This window comes from Bufo bufo, chromosome 1, assembly GCF_905171765.1.
Source record: "Bufo bufo chromosome 1, aBufBuf1.1, whole genome shotgun sequence".
Taxonomy (NCBI): Eukaryota; Metazoa; Chordata; class Amphibia; order Anura; family Bufonidae; genus Bufo; species Bufo bufo.
Genome location: NC_053389.1, coordinates 299,256,713 through 299,275,828, shown reverse-complemented (window position 1 = coordinate 299,275,828; position 19,116 = coordinate 299,256,713). Strand labels below are relative to the sequence as shown.

The 19,116-nt window shown below is 42.6% G+C and overlaps 2 protein-coding genes across 2 annotated transcripts in view; one reads left to right on the top strand and one right to left on the bottom strand.

Moving 5' to 3' along the window:
• LOC120986977 (leukotriene C4 synthase-like) overlaps nt 1–11,291 on the top strand; it is a 29,889-nt gene extending 18,598 nt beyond the window's left edge. Inside the window, exons 4-5 of the mRNA XM_040415658.1 lie at nt 8,907–8,988; nt 10,539–11,291. Coding sequence (XP_040271592.1) covers nt 8,907–8,988; nt 10,539–10,674 — 218 coding nt within the window. The 3' untranslated portion in view covers nt 10,675–11,291. The remainder of the gene's footprint in view (nt 1–8,906; nt 8,989–10,538) is intronic.
• Nucleotides 11,292–14,326: 3,035 nt separating this feature from the next.
• MGAT4B (alpha-1,3-mannosyl-glycoprotein 4-beta-N-acetylglucosaminyltransferase B) overlaps nt 14,327–19,116 on the bottom strand; it is a 528,860-nt gene continuing 524,070 nt past the window's right edge. The window contains 1 exon segment of the mRNA XM_040440884.1: nt 14,327–17,394. Coding sequence (XP_040296818.1) covers nt 17,371–17,394 — 24 coding nt within the window. The 3' untranslated portion in view covers nt 14,327–17,370.

Sequence of the window (19,116 nt, the reverse complement as noted above, 5' to 3'; positions counted from 1 at the left end):
AAATTGCAGCATGTTCTATATTCTGCATTTTTCACGCAACGTAGGCCCCATAGAAATGAATGGGGCTGCGTGAAAATCGCATAGCATCCGCAAGCAAGTGTGGATGCAATGCGATTTTCACGCATGGTTGCTAGGAGATGATGTTAGTAAATTGATTAAAGTCAATTTACTGTATTATTTTCCCTTATAACATGGTTATAAAGGAAAAGAAAATAATTCTTAATACAGAATGCTTAGTAAAATGTTGCTTGAGGGGTTAAAAAATAAAAACAATTAACTCACCTCATCCACTTGATCGCGCATCCGGCATCATCTTCTTTCTTCTTCTTTAAGGACCTGCAAAAGGACCTTTGATGACGTAATCGCGCTTACCACGTGGTGAGCGCGGTGACGTCAGCACAGGTCCTGCTGAATGAAGATAGAAGGATCTTCTATCTTCATTCAGCAGGACCTGCACTGACGGCATCGCGCTCACCACGTGGTGAGTGCAATTACGTCATCAAAGATCCTTTTGCAGGTCTTGAAAGATGAAGAAAGAAGACGATGCCGGCTGCGCGATCAAGTGGATGAGGTGAGATAATTGTTTTTATTTTTTAACCCATCCATCCCTATTTTACTAAGCATTCTGTATTACGACTGCTATTCTTTTCCTTTATAACCATGTTATAAGGGAAAATAATAACATCTACACAACACCGACCCCAAACCCGAACTTCAGTGAAGAAGTTCGGGTCTGGGCAGCACATTCAGTTTTTTATCACGCGCGTGCAAAACTCATTGCACCCGCGCGGTAAAAACTGAACAACGCAACGCAATCGCAGTCACAACTGACTGAAATTGTGTGCGCAATCGCGCGGGTTCCCCGCAATGCACCCGGGACGCATCTGGAGCAAATCCGGGACGTCCGTCTGAAAGAGGCCTTACTATTTCACTTCTTTAAAGGGACTCTATCACTAGTTTAAGGGTGTCCTAAGGGTAACATAAACTAGTGACCGAGCTCCTTAGCAAAATGCTGGGTTTCTTTAACCCCTTAAGGACACATGACGTATCGGTACGGCATGTTTCCCGAGTCCTTAAGGACACATGACGTACCGGTACGTCATGTGTTTTTCCGATCACTGCCGCCCGGCCGGCTATGATCGGAACAAGGTGCCGCCTCAAATCATTGAGCAGGCACCTCGGCTAAATGCGCGGGGGGGTCCCGTGACCCCCCCCATGTCGGCGATCGCAACAAACCGCAGGTCAATTCAGACCTGCGGTTTGTTGCGCTTTCTGCAGTTTCTGATCCCCGCGGTCCCTGACGATCCCCCGCCCGCCTCTCCTTGAATAATCGTTGGTGTACAGTGGGTATACCAGGGTGTCAGCACATTGCTGACACCATGGTATAAACAGCTGACATCTGTGATGCGATGTCAGCCGTTTAACCCTTTCCATACCGCGGTCCGTACGGACCGCTGTATGGAAAAGGTTAACAGCTCAGGGAGCTCCCTCCCTCTCCCATCGGGGGGGGCTGCTGTGCCTTTGCAGCCCCCCGATGGAGAGGGAGAGAGCCCCCCTCCTTACCCTTCTGCGCAGTTCTGGCCACTACTGAGCAGACAGGGAAGGTTCCCATGGCAACAGGACGCCGTCTCAGGCATCCTGCTGTCCATGGTGCTGAACAGATCTGTGCTAAAGGCATAGATTTGTTCAGACAAAGTGTAAGTAAAATACAGTACAAAACACTATAGGGTGTACTGTACTGTATTATACAGACCTCAGACCCACTGGATCTTCAAGAACCAAGTGGGTCTGGGTCAAAAGAAAAGTTAAAAAAAGTGAAAAAAAAAGTAAAAATCAAAAAAAATGTATCACTGATTAAAAATGAAAAAAATAAAATTCCCTACACATGCTTGGTATCGCCACGTCCGTAACGACCTGATCTATAAAACGGTCATGTTACTTTACCCGAACGGTGAACGCCATAAAAAATAAAAATAAAAAACTATGATGAAATTGAAATTTTGCCCACCTTACTTCCCAAAAAAGGTAATAAAAGTGATCAAAAAAGTCGCATGTATGCCAAAATTGTAACAATCAAACCGTCATCTCATCCCGCAAAAATCATACCCTACCCAAGATAATCGCCAAAAAACTGAAAAAAACTATGGAAACATGATTGAAACAAATGAAATCATTGTGTAAAACTTACATAAATAAAAAAAAGTATACATATTAGGTATCGCTACGTCCGTATCGATCGGTTCTATAAAAATATCACATGACCGAACCCCTCAGGTGACCACCGTAAAAAAATAAAATAAAAACGGTGTAAAAAAAGCCATTTTTTGTCATCTTATGTCACAAAAAGTGTAATAGCAAGCGATCAAAAAATCATATGCACCCCAAAATAGTGCCAATCAAACCATCATCTCATCCCGCAAAAAATGAGACCCTACTTAAGATAATCGCTCAAAAACTGAAAAAACTATGGCTCTTAGATTATGGAGACACTAAAACTGTAAAACTTACTTAAACTTTGTGTAAAACTTACATAAATAAAAAAAATTGTATACATTTTAGGTATCGCCGTGGCCGTGACAACCTGCTCTATAAAATTACCACATGATCTAACCTGTCAGATGAATGTTGTAAATAACAAAAAAAAAAAACGGTGCCAAAAAAGCTATTTCTTGGTACCTTGCCGCACAAAAAGTGTAATATAGAGCAACCAAAAATCATATGTACCCTAAACTAGTACCAACAAAACTGCCACCCTATCCCGTAGTTTCTAAAATGGGGTCACTTTTTTGGAGTTTCTACTCTAGGGGTGCATCAGGGGGGCTTCAAATTGGACATGGTGTCAAAAAAACAGTCCAGCAAAATCTGCCTTCCAAAAACCGTATGGCATTCCTTTCCTTCTGCGCCCTGCGGTGTGCCCGTACAGCAGTTTACGACCACATATGGGGTGTTTCTGTAAACTACAGAATCAGGGCCATAAATAATGAGTTTTGTTTGGCTGTTAACCCTTGCTTTGTAACTGGAAAAAAAATATTAAAATGGAAAATCTGCCAAAAAAGTGAAATTTTGAAATTGTATCTCTATTTTCTATTAAATCTTGTGCAACACCTAAAGGGTTAACAAAGTTTGTAAAATCAGTTTTAAATACCTTGAGGGGTGTAGTTTCTTAGATGGGGTCACTTTTATGGAGTTTCTACTCTAGGGGTGCATCAGGGGGGCTTCAAATGGGACATGGTGTCAAAAAACCAGTTCAGCAAAATCTGCTTTCCAAAAACCAAACGGCGCACATTTCACTCTACGCCCCGCTGTGTGGCCGTACAGTAGTTTACGGCCACATATGGGGTGTTTCTGTAAACGGCAGAGTCAGGGCAATAAAGATACAGTCTTGTTTGGCTGTTAACCTTTGCTTTGTTAGTGGAAAAAAAGGGTTAAAATGGAAAATTAGGCAAAAAAATGGAATTCTCTAATTTCATCCCCATTTGCCACTAACTGTTGTGCAACACCTAAAGGGTTAACGACGTTTGTAAAATCAGTTTTGAATACCTTGAGGGGTGTAGTTTATAGAATGGGGTGGTTTCTATTATGTAAGCCTCGCAAAGTGACTTCAGACCTCAACTGGTCCCTAAAAATTGGGTTTTTGTAAATTTCTGAAAAATTTCAAGATTTGCTTCTAAACTTCTAAGCCTTGTAACATCCCCAAAAAATTAAATATCATTCCCAAAATAATTCAAACATGAAGTAGACATATGGGAAATGTAAAGTCATCACAATTTTTGGGGGTATTACTATGTATTACAGAAGTAGAGAAACTGAAACTTTGAAATTTGCTAATTTTCCCCAGAATGGCCTGGATAAGTCAAAGCGTTTTAAAGTTATCACCACTTAAAGTGACACTGGTCAGATTTTCAAAAAATGGCCTGGTCCTTAAGGTGAAATAAGTCTGTGTCCTTAAGGGGTTAATTGACCAACCCATTTTGCTAAAATCTTGTATTGAACAACATTAGCACATGCCGATGAGTCCTGAATATTCATGAGCTCCTGGCTTTCCCCACCCATCTTCTGCTGATTCAGTTGGAAAATAAATGTCAATCGGTGGCAGGAGCGGCGGGGAGAGCCAGAAACTCATGAATATCAGGACTCATCTGCATGCGCAGGAGCTTTGGGAAAGGAGCAGATTTTGTCATCTCAATACATTCAGTTACCTTAAGAATCCAACAAGGGCGTAGCTAAAGGGGAAACTGGGGAAAGCGGCTTTGGGGCCCAAGCTCAACAGTATTATACAATGAATTATATACAGCGACGTGTCATACTGTATATACGTGTAGTAAACAGACGGAGCGGCTGCCGGGCCTGGGGCCTGTTCTGTGAGAGCCAAAGGAGTGGGGGTTGAATGGGAGGTGGGGGTTGCAAAGAAATTGCCAGGGGGAGGGTGCTCGTTCAAAAATATGCTGTGGGGCCCTGTTATTTCTAGTTACACCACTGGAATTCAAATGTATCCTCAGATAATAACAAATATAATAATAATAAAATACAATTCTAGAAGCAGCATTGTGCTAAAAACATTTTTAACAGACATATTTTTGAAGAGGATACTTACAGTTTGACCAAGCACAAAGCCATGTTATGGCTCTATGGTATGGAGCTATAATAGGGCTCTGATACAGTATTGGATCGCCACTGTACATTCATTTCATATGGAATCGCACAGTGTTTTTATTCTGTTGTATTCCATACGAATTGGACTCCATCTCAACTCTGTATGCACACAACTCCCTAATACTAAGTGAAACAAATAAGTTGTGAAGTTTTAAAAGTAGATTGCTTCCTCATTGGGTAAAGAGAACAGGAAATGTGGATGCATGATATAATACTTTAGCTGATATAATATAATATGTGTCGTATAATATGTGTCAAACAGTGTGTCACCCTCTATAAGTCATTGGGGAGAGCCAGTGCAAAGTATGCCTCTCACTCTGGAGGACACTGCACAGCCAAGCTGTACATAGCTATCCTTGGACTGGAACTAACACTTCCCTGTTCAATAATTACTAATTGCGGGGGTCCCAGCAGTTGGACTCTGTAAACAACTCACCATCAAGGGAACTGTCTCAGAAAGCCGCCATGTTGAGATATGGTTGATGTGTTTCCAAGGTTTGGTGCGGATTACAAATGTCTGACAGTACGAATCTTGCGCATGGAAAGATTCTAGTGGACTTTAGTGAATTCCGCAAGAGGTGAAATTTGCATCCAAATTTCCATGCATCAATAGTGTAGGATATTAGGATATTGTAAATGCTGGATAAAAAAGTACATGTAACATATTGAAAGCCCCATTGTGGACAATTAATGATGAAAGGGTAAAAGCTCAATATCATTTTACTTTGTTTTTTAATCGACAAGGCAGATCTCTCTGTCAGAATCTGAAAAGGAAATCAATTTCAAAATGAATCTGAAGGTTACAGACATTCTTGAGAGTTCAACTGCCATCTAGTGGTGAATAAGGGATATTGCATTTATTGCTATGTATGTATTCTGGTACTGGGGTTCATGGTCAGACTGTTTGAAGGGGTTGTCCAGGATGTTACAAGTGATGGCCTCACGGTATGCAATTAATATCTGATTCCCTGCATCCCCGCCAATCAGCTGTTTTCCACTAGCTCTGGTAGCAAAACTGCACAGCGCCATCTACTGTGTAGTGGAAGGAGCTGGTTACTGCAGCTCTGGTCCCATTGAAGTGAATGTAAGCAGTGCTGCAATAACCAGCAACGTCCACTGGACAGTGGATGGAGCTGTGTAGTTCTGGCACTGGAGCTATTGCGGAACAGCTGATTGGCAGGGGTAAACAAAGGAACGGAACAGATAGTGATGGCCCATTAAAGCCTCATAATAAGCAACCCCTTTAAGGCCACATGCAGTGTTTTATGTGGATTTTGCTGCATTTCCACAATGAGTGCATGGCAATGCATGTTTTACATGCAGATTTTGTTGTGGATTTGCTCCAGATTTTATTGCTTTGCAAAGAGTAAAATTCACAAAAATAATTGATATGTTGTGGATTTCAATATCCTCACCATGAAATGCAAATCTTATCTGCTTAGCTGGAATTGTAATATGCAGTGGATTTACTACACACAAATTGATGCTGCATAATACACACCTTGTGTATCTGTATCATAGTGGTGCTTAGTAGCAGTCTGGTGCCAACTGCACTGTAGCAAGATAGTCCATGCAGAACTTGCTCACCGCTCCCCCTCTTCCTATACAGATCAATCAGCTCATCAAAGAACATATTAATTGAATTGTAGTCATTACTGTATACCCTCCAACAACGCCCCCCTCCCGACATACACCGCAGTGCCCTCGTAAGTGACATCTGGTCTTCCCACAGATACCAGTGCCGGGAACCTCATTTTAATAATGTCTTTCACGGGAAGTGGTAAAAGAGGAACTGGCCAGTTCAGGCGCACGGCATCTGTAAAAATAGATACAATCGGAGGCTCTCTCAACATAAACTAAGGGGGTCATTTATCAATCTGCAGCGCAACAGTTAGGTGCACCACTATCTGCGACTTAGCCCCGCTGACGCCAGGTCTAAAATTGTGGGCGGGACGGCCCACGCCACAGTTTTCTACACCTGTTTTAGGCGTAGAGAAAGCTCTAAATGTAAGACAGCTAGGAAGCCGTGTTCAACACATAATAGAACTGTCGGGACCCCACAGACTATTGACTATCATGTTTGGTTTCCGTTCAGGACACTTTTTTTTTGGTTGCTGCTCATTTTTGGCAGAGGTCCTGAACAAGACTTCTAAGGCAGATGTAAACACAGCCTTAGCCCTCTTGCACACGACCGTATGCCCTCCGAGACATACGGTCTGTGAGCTCATAGATTACAATGATGCTGTGCACGTCGGGCCGCCCACGGCGCTATTGTCTCACACTCATTTGATCTTATGAGTGCTGTGTAATCTATGATGCTGTGTGCTCCCGTGCGCATGATCAATGCCGCTGCGGGACATATGGCCCGCTCACGGACCGTATATCTCGGAGGGCATACGATCGTGTGCAAGAGGCCTTAGGGATAAATTGACCAATCTATTTATGCCAGTTTTCTAGCATAAGCCGCATTTGTGCAAAAATGTAACAAGAAAAGTGAGCGGACTTAGCGGGAGGGGCGTGGCCTCCACAAACCAGAAATTTGCATAAATTATGGCCCAAAAACAAGTAAAATACATGCTAGACATACTAAAAAGTGCATTTTATTCCAGCATACTTTGGATTATGAAACGCTGATCTTAGTAAATTCCCCATATACAGGGAGTGCAGAATTATTAGGCAAGTTGTATTTTTGAGGATTAATTTTATTATTGAACAACAACCATGTTCTCAATGAACCCAAAAAACTCACTAATATCAAAGCTGAATATTTTTGGAAGTAGTTTTTAGTTTGTTTTTAGTTTTAGCTATTTTAGGGGGATATCTGTGTGTGCAGGTGACTATTACTGTGCATAATTATTAGGCAACTTAACAAAAAACAAATATATACCCATTTCAATTATTTATTTTTACCAGTGAAACCAATATAACATCTCAACATTCACAAATATACATTTCTGACATTCAAAAACAAAACAAAAACAAATCAGTGACCAATATATCCACCTTTCTTTGCAAGGACACTCAAAGGCCTGTTATCCATGGATTCTGTCAGTGTTTTGATCTGTTCACCATCAACATTGCGTGCAGCAGCAACCACAGCCTCCCAGACACTTTTCAGAGAGGTGTACTGTTTTCCCTCCTTGTAAATCTCACATTTGATGATGGACCACAGGTTCTCAATGGGGTTCAGATCAGGCGAACAAGGAGGCCATGTCATTAGATTTTCTTCTTTTATACCCTTTTTTGCCAGCCACGCTGTGGAGTACTTGGACGCGTGTGATGGAGCATTGTCCTGCATGAAAATCATGTTTTTCTTGAAGGATGCAGACTTCTTCCTGTACCACTGCTTGAAAAAGGTGTCTTCCAGAAACTGGCAGTAGGACTGGGAGTTGAGCTTGACTCCATCCTCAACCCGAAAAGGCCCCACAAGCTCATCTTTGATGATACCAGCCCAAACCAGTACTCCACCTCCACCTTGCTGGCATCTGAGTCGGACTGGAGCTCTCTGCCCTTTACCAATCCAGCCACGGGCCCATCCATCTGGCCCATCAAGACTCACTCTCATTTCATCAGTCCATAAAACCTTAGAAAAATCAGTCTTGAGATATTTCTTGGCCCAGTCTTGACGTTTCAGCTTGTGTGTCTTGTTCAGTGGTGGTCGTCTTTCAGCCTTTCTTACCTTGGCCATGTCTCTGACTATTGCACACCTTGTGCTTTTGAGCACTCCAGTGATGTTGCAGCTCTGAAATATGGCCAAACTGGTGGCAAGTGGCATCTTGGCAGCTGCACGCTTGACTTTTCTCAGTTTATGGGCAGTTATTTTGCGCCTTGGTTTTTCCACACGCTTCTTGCGACCCTGTTGACTATTTTGAATGAAACGCTTGATTGTTCGATGATCACGCTTCAGAAGCTTTGCAATTTTAAGAGTGCTGCATCCCTCTGCAAGATATCTCACTATTTTTGACTTTTCTGACCCTGTCAAGTCCTTCTTTTGACCCATTTTGCCAAAGGAAAGGAAGTTGCCTAATAATTATGCACACCTAATATAGGGTGTTGATGTCATTAGACCACACCCCTTCTCATTACAGAGATGCACATCACCTAATATGCTTAATTGGTAGTAGGCTTTCGAGCCTATACAGCTTGGAGTAAGACAACATGCATAAAGAGGATGATGTGGTCAAAATACTCATTTGCCTAATAATTCTGCACGCAGTGTAGTGCTTGACAGCTTCTGTTTTTGCATTGTCCAGGATTTGCTGCTCTCTGCGGTCTACTCTATTTATACGCTCGCTACAAATACTTCCATGGTTATGCAGAATCTGCCCTGGGAAGGTAAGTGTATATATGCTCGGAAGAAGAGTATATACAATATAATGTAACTGTATGTAACCCAGGGAGACAGCAACCATATGCACTCCAGCTTCACAATCTCTTGGCTGGCCTGCCAATATTTTACGTTCTCCATTAAGGCTTCTTGCACACGAACGTTGTGAATCCGTTCCGTGCATTGGGGACCGCAATTTGCGGTCCCCAATGCAGGGGCAACGTCCGTGTGGCGGCCGGGACGAATCGAGACCTATTCAACTTGAATGGGTCCGTGATCCGTCCGCACTGCAAAAAAATAGAACAAGTTCTATTTTTTGCAGTGCAGAGGCATGGACAGAAACACCACGGAAGCACTCTGTAGTGCTTCCGCAGAGTTCAGATTCGTGCTTCTGTTCCGCATCTCCGTGATTGCAGACCCATTCAAGTCAATGGGTCCACATCCGTGATGCGGAATGCACACAAGCCAGTGCCCGTGTATTTCAGTGCCAGTGCCCGTGTATGGGGGCATATCGCTAGAATATACCCCCCATTGTCTGATGGAACCCGCACCTACAACGAGAACAAAGCGAGGAGCGCTGTGGCTAGAGGACCCCGGGAAATCCCGGGGTCCGTCCACCACCAAGCGCTGCTCCCATAGAAGTGAATAGGAGCGCACCGCCCATGCTCCCATTTATTTCTATGGGGCAGACGGCAATAGCCGAGCCAGCGCTCGGCTATTTTAGGCGGCCCCGTAGAAATGAAAGGAGGGCGGCTGCGCATGCCCAGTGCACCCTCCGTTCATTTTCCCACTCCGTTCTCATTGTAGGTGCGGGTCCCAGCGGTGGGGCCCGCACCTATCAGACAATAGGGGCATATCCTAGCGATATGCCCCCATTGTCTGGGATGGGAAAACCCCTTTAAGTCACATCTAGACACTTTTTTTTAAAAAATCCTAGCAAACCCAGTAAGGCATAAAAACAAATAATAAATGGGGTGCGCAGCCTGTATGCCATTTCTTGTGGTATAGGTTGAGCCGGAATTCTGTCGCATTTTGCTTCGTAAATCTCCCCTATTGTACAAGAGTGAAGTAGAGGAACTGAAGTCCAATGAGGTTGCTACTATGATTTTCCTTTCGAAAAATGAGAGTTGGAATCTGGTTCTGTGAGCTACTCTCAACTTGAATGTGCCATCATAGAAATGAATGTGACTTAGCCTTAAAGGGGTTGTCTAGGATTATAAAAACATGCATTTTTTTTTCCAAATACAGCACCCCTCCTATCCACAGGTTTTGTGTGGTATTGCAGCTCAGTCCCATTCACTTCAGCTGAGCTGCAATACCAGACACAACCCATGGACAGGAGTGGTGCTGTTTCTGAGAGAAAGCAGACATGTTTTTCTAATATTAGACAACCCCTTTAATCTATAACACTCTGAAGCATGTCCATACACACCTAGATTTGAAATCTCAATGACCCGAGTTAGACTTCAGTAAACGGAATGTTTTATATGAGCATGACATGGAAATGGAGCAGTTCACCTTTAAAACACAACAGTCAGCTGCTCTTCTCTCTTTACAGGTTAAGACCAATGTACATCAGCTCAAGCGTCCTCTGGCTTCTCACTGGATTCTCTCTTCTCGGCCTGCTGGACTTTTTCTTACATTCCTACTGCAGTGTCAGTATTAGGACAAGCATAACCTGGTTACTGCTTTAAGAGGACCCATCATCTCTCCTGATATATTTCAGTAACTACTTGTGTTCATCATGAAATAACAAGTCTGGAGTTTTCCTTGATACTTTTCATTGCTCCTCTGTTATTCCTCCTGAAAATGTATAAACAAACTGACATCTGAGTGTTACCATTCACCACCACAGGTTTGTCTCCTTTCACAGTCATACAATGTCTGATTGGAAAAAGTCAGATTGTGCAGGGATACATTCTCACTTGGTAACATCCAGTTGTCATTTTATTCATACATTTTTAGGAGGAGGAACAGAAGAATAGCACAATGCAGAGGTCTAAAAAAAAGACTCCAAAACTGATATTTTATGGGGAATACAAGTATATGTTATATAAGTATTTGTTAAAACAGACATGCCTAGAGTGGTGACAGATTTATCTTGCAATATAGTATATGCAGTATGTAGTATAGACTTGTATTTGACTTTTTGAACACAACTTTACTGTTAACACATTTACATAATATGCGCCACATGGAAATATTGTATTAACATCACATTCTGATGTCACAACCTAATAAATATACAGAGATATCCTCATCTTTTCCTATCTTTAGAACAAAGCCCGCAAAGTGAAGGACGGAGCTTCACACATGCACAACCGCCCTCCGTTCATTCCTATGGGAGTGCTGAAAATTGCCAAGCGCTGGCTTGGCTATTTCCATTAGCCTCATAGAAGTGAATGGAGGGCGGCTGCGCATGCGTGGTGTGCCCTCCTTCACTTTGCGGGCTTTGTTCTAAAGATAGCTGATTATGTAGGAAGAGAGGAGGTTATCTTGGTGCGTATCCTATTCATTTCAATGGGACAGCTGAAAATAGGTGAGCGCGCCGCTCGGCTATTTTCGGTGCTCCCATAGGAATGAATGGTGGGCGGCAGCGCATGCGCGGTGCGCCCCCCTTGACTTTGTGGGCTCTGTTCTAAAGAGGTGGGGCCCGCACCTGTCAGACATTGGGAGCATATCCTAGCGATATGTCCCAAATGTCTGAGGTGAGACAACCCCTTTAAGTGAAGATACACATTAAGAAAAATTGGTCTACATTTGTTCCACCCTATCAAAGTGACATTCTTGTCTATAAGGGTGGGTTTACATCACGTTTTGGCAATCCATTTCACGTATATGTTAGGAAAAAAAAATGGGATGCAAAACGTAGCACACTATGTTTCTCCATTCCTGCAAAGTCTGGTAAAAAAATATATACGCAAGGAGGCAAGTCACGGCCTTCTATTGGCTGCACCACTCCCACCCTCATCGACGGGAAAAAGTCCAGCACATGCTACACTGATAAATTTGGCTCGTCTTTTGATTGTCTAGTCATTTTACACTGTTTAAATATTAGACAGAATGAATAAATCTGCCCCCTATTCTTCAATAGGAGGATACTGCTGTAATGCAGCTTCGGGATGAGTGTGATCAATACCTTCTGCATGTGTGTGACCTTTAACAGTTGCCTTATGTGAACCTGACAAGGAAGAAGATTTAACTGAAAGTTATACTTTTTATATTAATGATTTTAACCTTTAGACTTGTTATATTGATGACATTTTAATTTACTAGCAACTAATATATTTATCAAGAGTTTCCAGCGGAGAATATATATTTCTACATTAGCTTTAACCTGCATTATTATCTAAAATACTTAGCCAAACATATTGCACACCATATACACCCTTTAAAGGGGTTTTCTGAGACTTTACTACTGATGACTACAGATGAGCAAATTTCTTGAAAATTCGATTCGGCTGATTCGGCAAATTTCACAAAAAAATTTGCTTTGTAACTAATTACTTCGCCACGAAGCGCATTCTTCTGTAAGTAGCGGGTGCAATGACAGGGGCCTGCGATAGCGTCGCCCCCGACATTGTACCCCTCAGATGCCGCGTTCATACATGATCGCGGCATCTGAGTGTACAAACAGTGTGAAATTAACATAAAAAAAAAATTTGCATCAAACTTACCGCGTCCATTTGTGCGAGACGGGCTGGCCACCACCATCCTGCTTGAAGATCTCGGCCGAAATCACGTACGGCCCGAGATTACGTCATCATGCCATTCTTCGCGCGCAAATGGACGCTGTAAATTTGAATTTCAGGATTAATCGATTCGCTGACACGAAGCACGAGGAAATTCGGCTTCTAGGCGAATCGAATAATTCCTGAAATTCGGATCAAATTCCACTTCGTGGGATTCGATTCGCTCATCTCTACTGATGACCTATCAGGTCATCGTATCTGATTGGTGGGGGTCTGACACCCTGGACCCCCCACGATCAGCTGTATGAGAAGGCAGCGGCGCTCAAAGTAGCGCTGCAGCGTTCTCCAGCTTTTCCTAGGCCAGCTGTGTCCCATCCAAGTAAACAGGGCTGATATCAAGCCCAGCCGCTATATAATGTACAGTGCTGTGCTTGGTGCTCACAGGAGCGCTGGTGCCTTCTCAAACAGCTGATCATCTGGGGTCCTGAGTGTTGCACCCCCACTGATCAGATTCTGATGGCCTATCCAGAGGATAGGTCATCAGTATATGAATCTTGAAAAACCCTTTTAAGTACAGAGCTGTCCTTCAAGCATGGGGTACATCTGCTTTTACAATCATTTTTGTATTGCTCTAATGAATCTAGAATGAAGTAATAAATAACTTTGTAATTAGACTTATTTTCTTATCTACTTTTTTGTTTAGAGTTTATTAAGATGGTCTGATATTGATGATCTATCCTAAGTAAGAGAACCCCTTGTTAGTGGTCTAGATTGATGAATGGCTTAATTTTAAAGTCACTCATGGTCTAGAGCAGGCCCTCCAGCTGTTGTAAAACTACAACTCCCACCATGTCCTGCTGTAGGCTGTCCAGGCGTGCTGGGAGTTGTAGTTTTGCAACAGCTGGAGGGCCACAGATTGGGCATCCCTGCTCGAGATGTTAAAGATCTGATGTCTGTCTCCAAGCTCTAGTGATGTTCTGATGTAACAGGAAGATTAATTTCACTCTTTACTACAGTTAATCCAACAAGGCGGCCAGAATAGTGCCAAAATGGCATGTGAATTTCCTACAGCCACTGCCATTTTGTTGTCGAGATCATTGGGGGTCACAGCAGTTGGATGCTAATGACCAGACATTTATGGCATATCCTATCAATATGCCTTCTGTGACTTCTGTGAGATAAACTCTTTAACCATCTTAGGCTAAGTTAACATCACGTATTATGCCTCTGTTTGACGTATATGTAAAAAAAAAGGATACAAAAATACAGCACACCACATTCTTGTATCCTGCATAGTCCGGTAAAAAAAAGTATACTTTTTTTTTTTTAAATGGAGCTGTATGGTGAACGGATGCCACTGTATAGCATCAGTCTGAGGCATCCGTTTAACGTATACGTTAAACGGATGGGAAAAACGTGATGTGAACCCACCCTTACCTTCAAGTATTTCTCTTTAGTGCACCCATCCTCAAACTGCGGCCCTCCAGCTGTTGCAAAACTACAACTCCCAGCATGCCCAAACAGCCTACAGGTATCAGCTTACAGCAGGGAATTGTGGGAGTTGTAGTTTTACAACAGCTGGAGGGCCGCAGTTTGAGGATGCCTGCTTTAGTCACTACTACCAAACAAGAATAAGTGACAACATTTTCTCAAATCCAGATAGTAACAGTGCACAATTAATTTTATTTTTAGAGATGTATTCAAGAAATCAATAAAAAATACAAATGACGACAATTGTTTTATAACATATCCCAGTGTATAGAACAGAGAAAGTGGGACTTTATGGCAATTTTATTAAACAGTAGGCAAGAAAAATATTTGAATGGTTCAGAAAATAAAAGCGATTCTGGAAAAATGCACAGATCAAAATATACAGAAACATTTACTCAAGAGTAGGAATAGATTTTTTTTTGTTGCAGAAATTGAGTAATAATGGAACAAAAAAAATCTGCCAACTGCTACAGTAGTATTTTTGTCCCATGAACATTCCTCTAGAAGAACTGAGAAATAATAGATCCGATCATGGAACTACTTTGGGCTACTTGATGTCTTCTAGTAGCAGGGTAAATACTGTCATGTTGTATGGATACACACTGTACAATGTCCCCTCAAGCAGCTACTACACAGTCGAGTCACATTATTATGACCACTAGCTAATATCCAGAGTAACTGTGGTGTGCAGCACAGACAGCAGCTAGACAGTCTGGGAATGACTCAAAAAGGTCCTGGTAGCTTGTCACCGGTATCTGGAGCTATACTGACTGCAGTGCATCCCACAGCTGCTGGAGGGTGCATGGGGAAGGATCCATAGAGTGAACACGACGATCAAAGTGGTCCCACAGATGTTCAATAGTGTTCAATTCTGGGGAATTAGGAGGCCAGGGTAGTACTTGGAAGTCTGGTCATGCTCATCCAACCAATGTCGAACATTTCTAGCCATGTGGCATGTTACATTGTCTTTCTGGAAGATTCCATCTGCTCCAGGGAATACAATCAGCATGTATGGGTGTACTTGATCTGCAAGGATGGATTAATACCCTAACCAGCTGAGAATGACTTCCACATGGATGAGTGGGCCCAGAAAATGCTACAAAAACATTCCCAGACCATAATGCTGCCACCACCAGCTTGTGTTCTTCCAGCAACGGTTGCAGGGTATTTGTTCCCTGATGTTTCTCCACTGACACGCCAACATCCATTCATTCGATGAAGCATAAAATATGACTTGTCGGAGAAGGCAACTTTTTGCCAATCAGTAGTGGTCTAATTCCTATAACTTCATTACCAGAGATGTAGTGACCATCTGTTTGCTTCAGAGCGCCACATACAGTAGGGTTCACTGAACTATTTTTTTAGACACACGTTTGGAAGCCTACTGGTTCATTTTGGCAGTGAGCTGCTTCACTGTAGCGTGTCTGTATGACCTCCTGCCCCACCTACGTAGCTGATGTTCACTTCTCATACCAATGGCACATGGTGCTCCACAGTTTTCATGTTGCTTATTCGCAATGGTGCCATTTGTCCACTCACGATACACTTTCACCACAGCAGCGCGTGAACAGTTCTCAAACTGCGCAGTTCTGGAACTACTGCTACTCTTGCCCCAAAAGCCAATAATCATCCCTTTTTGCAACTCTGATAAATCCCCCCCTGACAGCAATGATGGCTATGTGTGTGCAGACAAACTATTGCACACCTTATATACCCACCAAACCTAATTCATGAGCTGCTGACCTCAAAAGTAGTAAGTGGTCATAATAATGTGACTCTATTGTGCATATTCTGTTGCTTGTGACTTGTACAGGTCATTGCACATTTACTGGATTCCCTAAAGATGGTGACCTCCAACATATGGCTCTTCAGTTGCTGCAAAACTACAATTCTCATTGCATGCCAAAGCTGGAGACCTGGATGCTGGAAACCCCCTGCCTTAAAGGTCATGACGACATGTGCAACCTATTGTTTTATTGTTACAGTGCATCTAAAATGAAATCTATGCAAATCCGGATTAATTTCTTCCTCTATTGTGTGTTTACAGCCCTATACAGACCTATGTGTCTCCATGGTAACCGAGTAAAAGCTCTGTAGTCTTAGTCTGCAGTCATAGTATCTTACATTTGTCCTTTACTTCTTACACTTGACTGGTTAGCAAGAAGTAAGGCATTGATGGAAAAGAATATGGGAGTAGGACGCTACACAGACTATTCATAGTATGTTACCAATGAGATGAACAAATATGCATAGGAGCTGTTGACACCAAATTATACCAAATATTTAGTCAAGACCTTCCTTAATTTCTAATTGTAGATGCACTGGATAAAGCCTTGTATATTTTTGTCTACTTTGTAGCATTGACAACAAGGCATTGCCCTTGGATGCCCTTTATACAGAATTCTCCTTACCATTATAGGCAAAGCAACCACACTTATGGATCACCATAGTCCATATGGAACTACCTGGATAGTGGGCATTCAAGAGAGACCAGGTTCCTCCCTTTACATGCAAATGTAAAAGCAGGTAAAAGATACAACTCCTGAGAGTATTTCTGATATACCTTGTTAAATGTAATTTTACATTTAATTGACATGAGCACAATCTCTAAATGAGAAACAAAAAAAGTAGTCAACAAAGGTTATATTAAAAAAAACAAATTAAACTCTGAAAGAGCCCAACAGGCATGAGCCTGAATCCAACAAATGAGCTGGTAATAGAGAAATTAGGCGATATGTAGTATGTGTATACAGTATACCCCCTCTCAATCCATCGGCACATGAGTACACATCGACACGTACATCCAATGCAGAAAGCAATGCTTTGGTGTCCATCGTTTACTAATATTGTGCTTTCCGTGGAGGACAACTGATTTAGAAAATTCCCCCTCAAAGACTGGGTAAAAGTTGGCCAATAGCAAAGGCTTCATTTGGTCTCTGATCACCATTAGTGGACGTGGTGAAAATCGGCCTGACTGAAGACAGATTCCTCATGAGCAGCGGAGCATTCTCGGAGTCCCGATTGATTGGGCATCACATTAGCACTTCTCCAGTTGCACTTGTAGGGTAATATGGAAAATGTATCTGCTTCTGTCCAAGACTGACCTTGAGCAGCACTCCCATGATAGCGGAGCTACAAGGGAGGAATGAGGGCAGAGCAGCACAAACAGTTCAAGGGGCCTAATTAATTGACCTCTTGGTCCGTTGATCAGTCAGCTTTTTTAATAAATATCTATTTAGAGGGGAAAAAAACAAAATAGACAATGGACATTTAGTCAGTGACAATAATATTAAAGGGGTTGTCCCAAGAAAAATCCAGCACCCAGATTTGAATACTTTTGCAATTGCATGCAATTAAAAATTTAGTATAGCCACTGAGTTATTTAAAGGGATTCTGTCATGAGATTTTACCCCTATAACCTAAACATATGCTCATGTCCGGAGTAATAATAATAATCCTAAGCTAGCATTATTAAACTTCACTGTGGCTCTATTTGCACAAAAAACAGGTTTTTATAACCTGTCAATCACTCACTTAAGGTGCCCAAGGGAAGGTCCGTTAATACAGGGTGCCCGGCGTCGCCTTCCTAGCTCAGCGCCGCCTCCGCAATCCTACCCGTCCCTCTGCCAGATCCCGCTCCTGCGCATTAGGCTCAGCCTGATGCGCCGCGGACTCCTGGCAGCGGCTTCGTTGAGCGAAGTGCGCATGCGCATCAGGCCGGCTGAGCTAGGGAAGGCAGCGCTGGGCAAGGGGTGCGGCCGGGCACCCTGTATTAACGGACCTCCCCTTGGGCACCTTAAGTGAGTGATTCACAGGTTATAAAAACCTGTTTTTTGTGCAAATAGAGCCACAGTGAAGTTTAATAATGCCAGCTTAGGATTCTTATTATTACTCCGGACATGAGCATATGTTTAGGTTATAGGGGTAAAATCTCATGACAGAATCCCTTTAATAAAATCTATCTGTATAGCACCACCTGCTGTTTATCATTTTAATTATGTCTCCTTTATGATGCAGCTCTCTCCCTGTAATGGTTACAGCTTCTAAAATAATATCTGGCTGCTGGCACTTGAAGAGTGGAAGTTAGCATGTGCGTCCACGTCAGTGATGTTACTGAGGTGGGACGCACATGCTAAGTCGCACCCTTTAAGTGCTTGGCAGCAGGCAGATATTATTTTAGAAGCTGTAACCGTTATAAAGAGAGATTTATCATAAAGGACACACCCCCTGACAAAGGACATACCACCCCTGAGCTGACGGCCTGAAATATATCTAACAGAGCAATTAGAGCAATGAATGGTTGGAGCTCTGGATCCACCAGTACAGGACTGGTTGTAGCTTAGTTAGAAATAGATTGTCATGTACTATATGATGTCTGATTTTCAATTTTTACATTAATCTTGGTATAATATGGGAGAGGAAGTGGCATGAGGAAACATCACAGCCTGCTTTTGTAACCTCACCCCCATACAGCCAGATGGGGATGCAGGAACTTTTCTTCAGGTTATCACCTTTCTTATCAATTACATATGTGCTTTTCAGATTGTCTGATTTTTTTCTCCTATAGGAGTGGGATAATCAGGTACACATCTAATCACCCCCTGCACCTAATTAGGACATTTGCCAACTCTGCAACTCAAATGTTTACTGACACATGGATCATACGAATGTGTGTATGTAGACAAAAACATCATTGGCATGTGCAAATTCTGCACCTGGGACTGAATTAAGTTTGACAAAGTATACACTGCTAAACTGGTGCTTGGTCAATGGTCACACAACCAAAGTGATGCACCGTTTTTTTTGGGTTCTGCAGCAGAGTATATGTTGAGGCAGGTTGCCACTATTGCATGGTAACAGTCATAGAGATACTGTTATTCCAAGCCCCTTCAACTTGAACCCATATTTCAGCCAAAGTTGTTGGCTGCTGTACATTGAGATTGGATGGGGTCA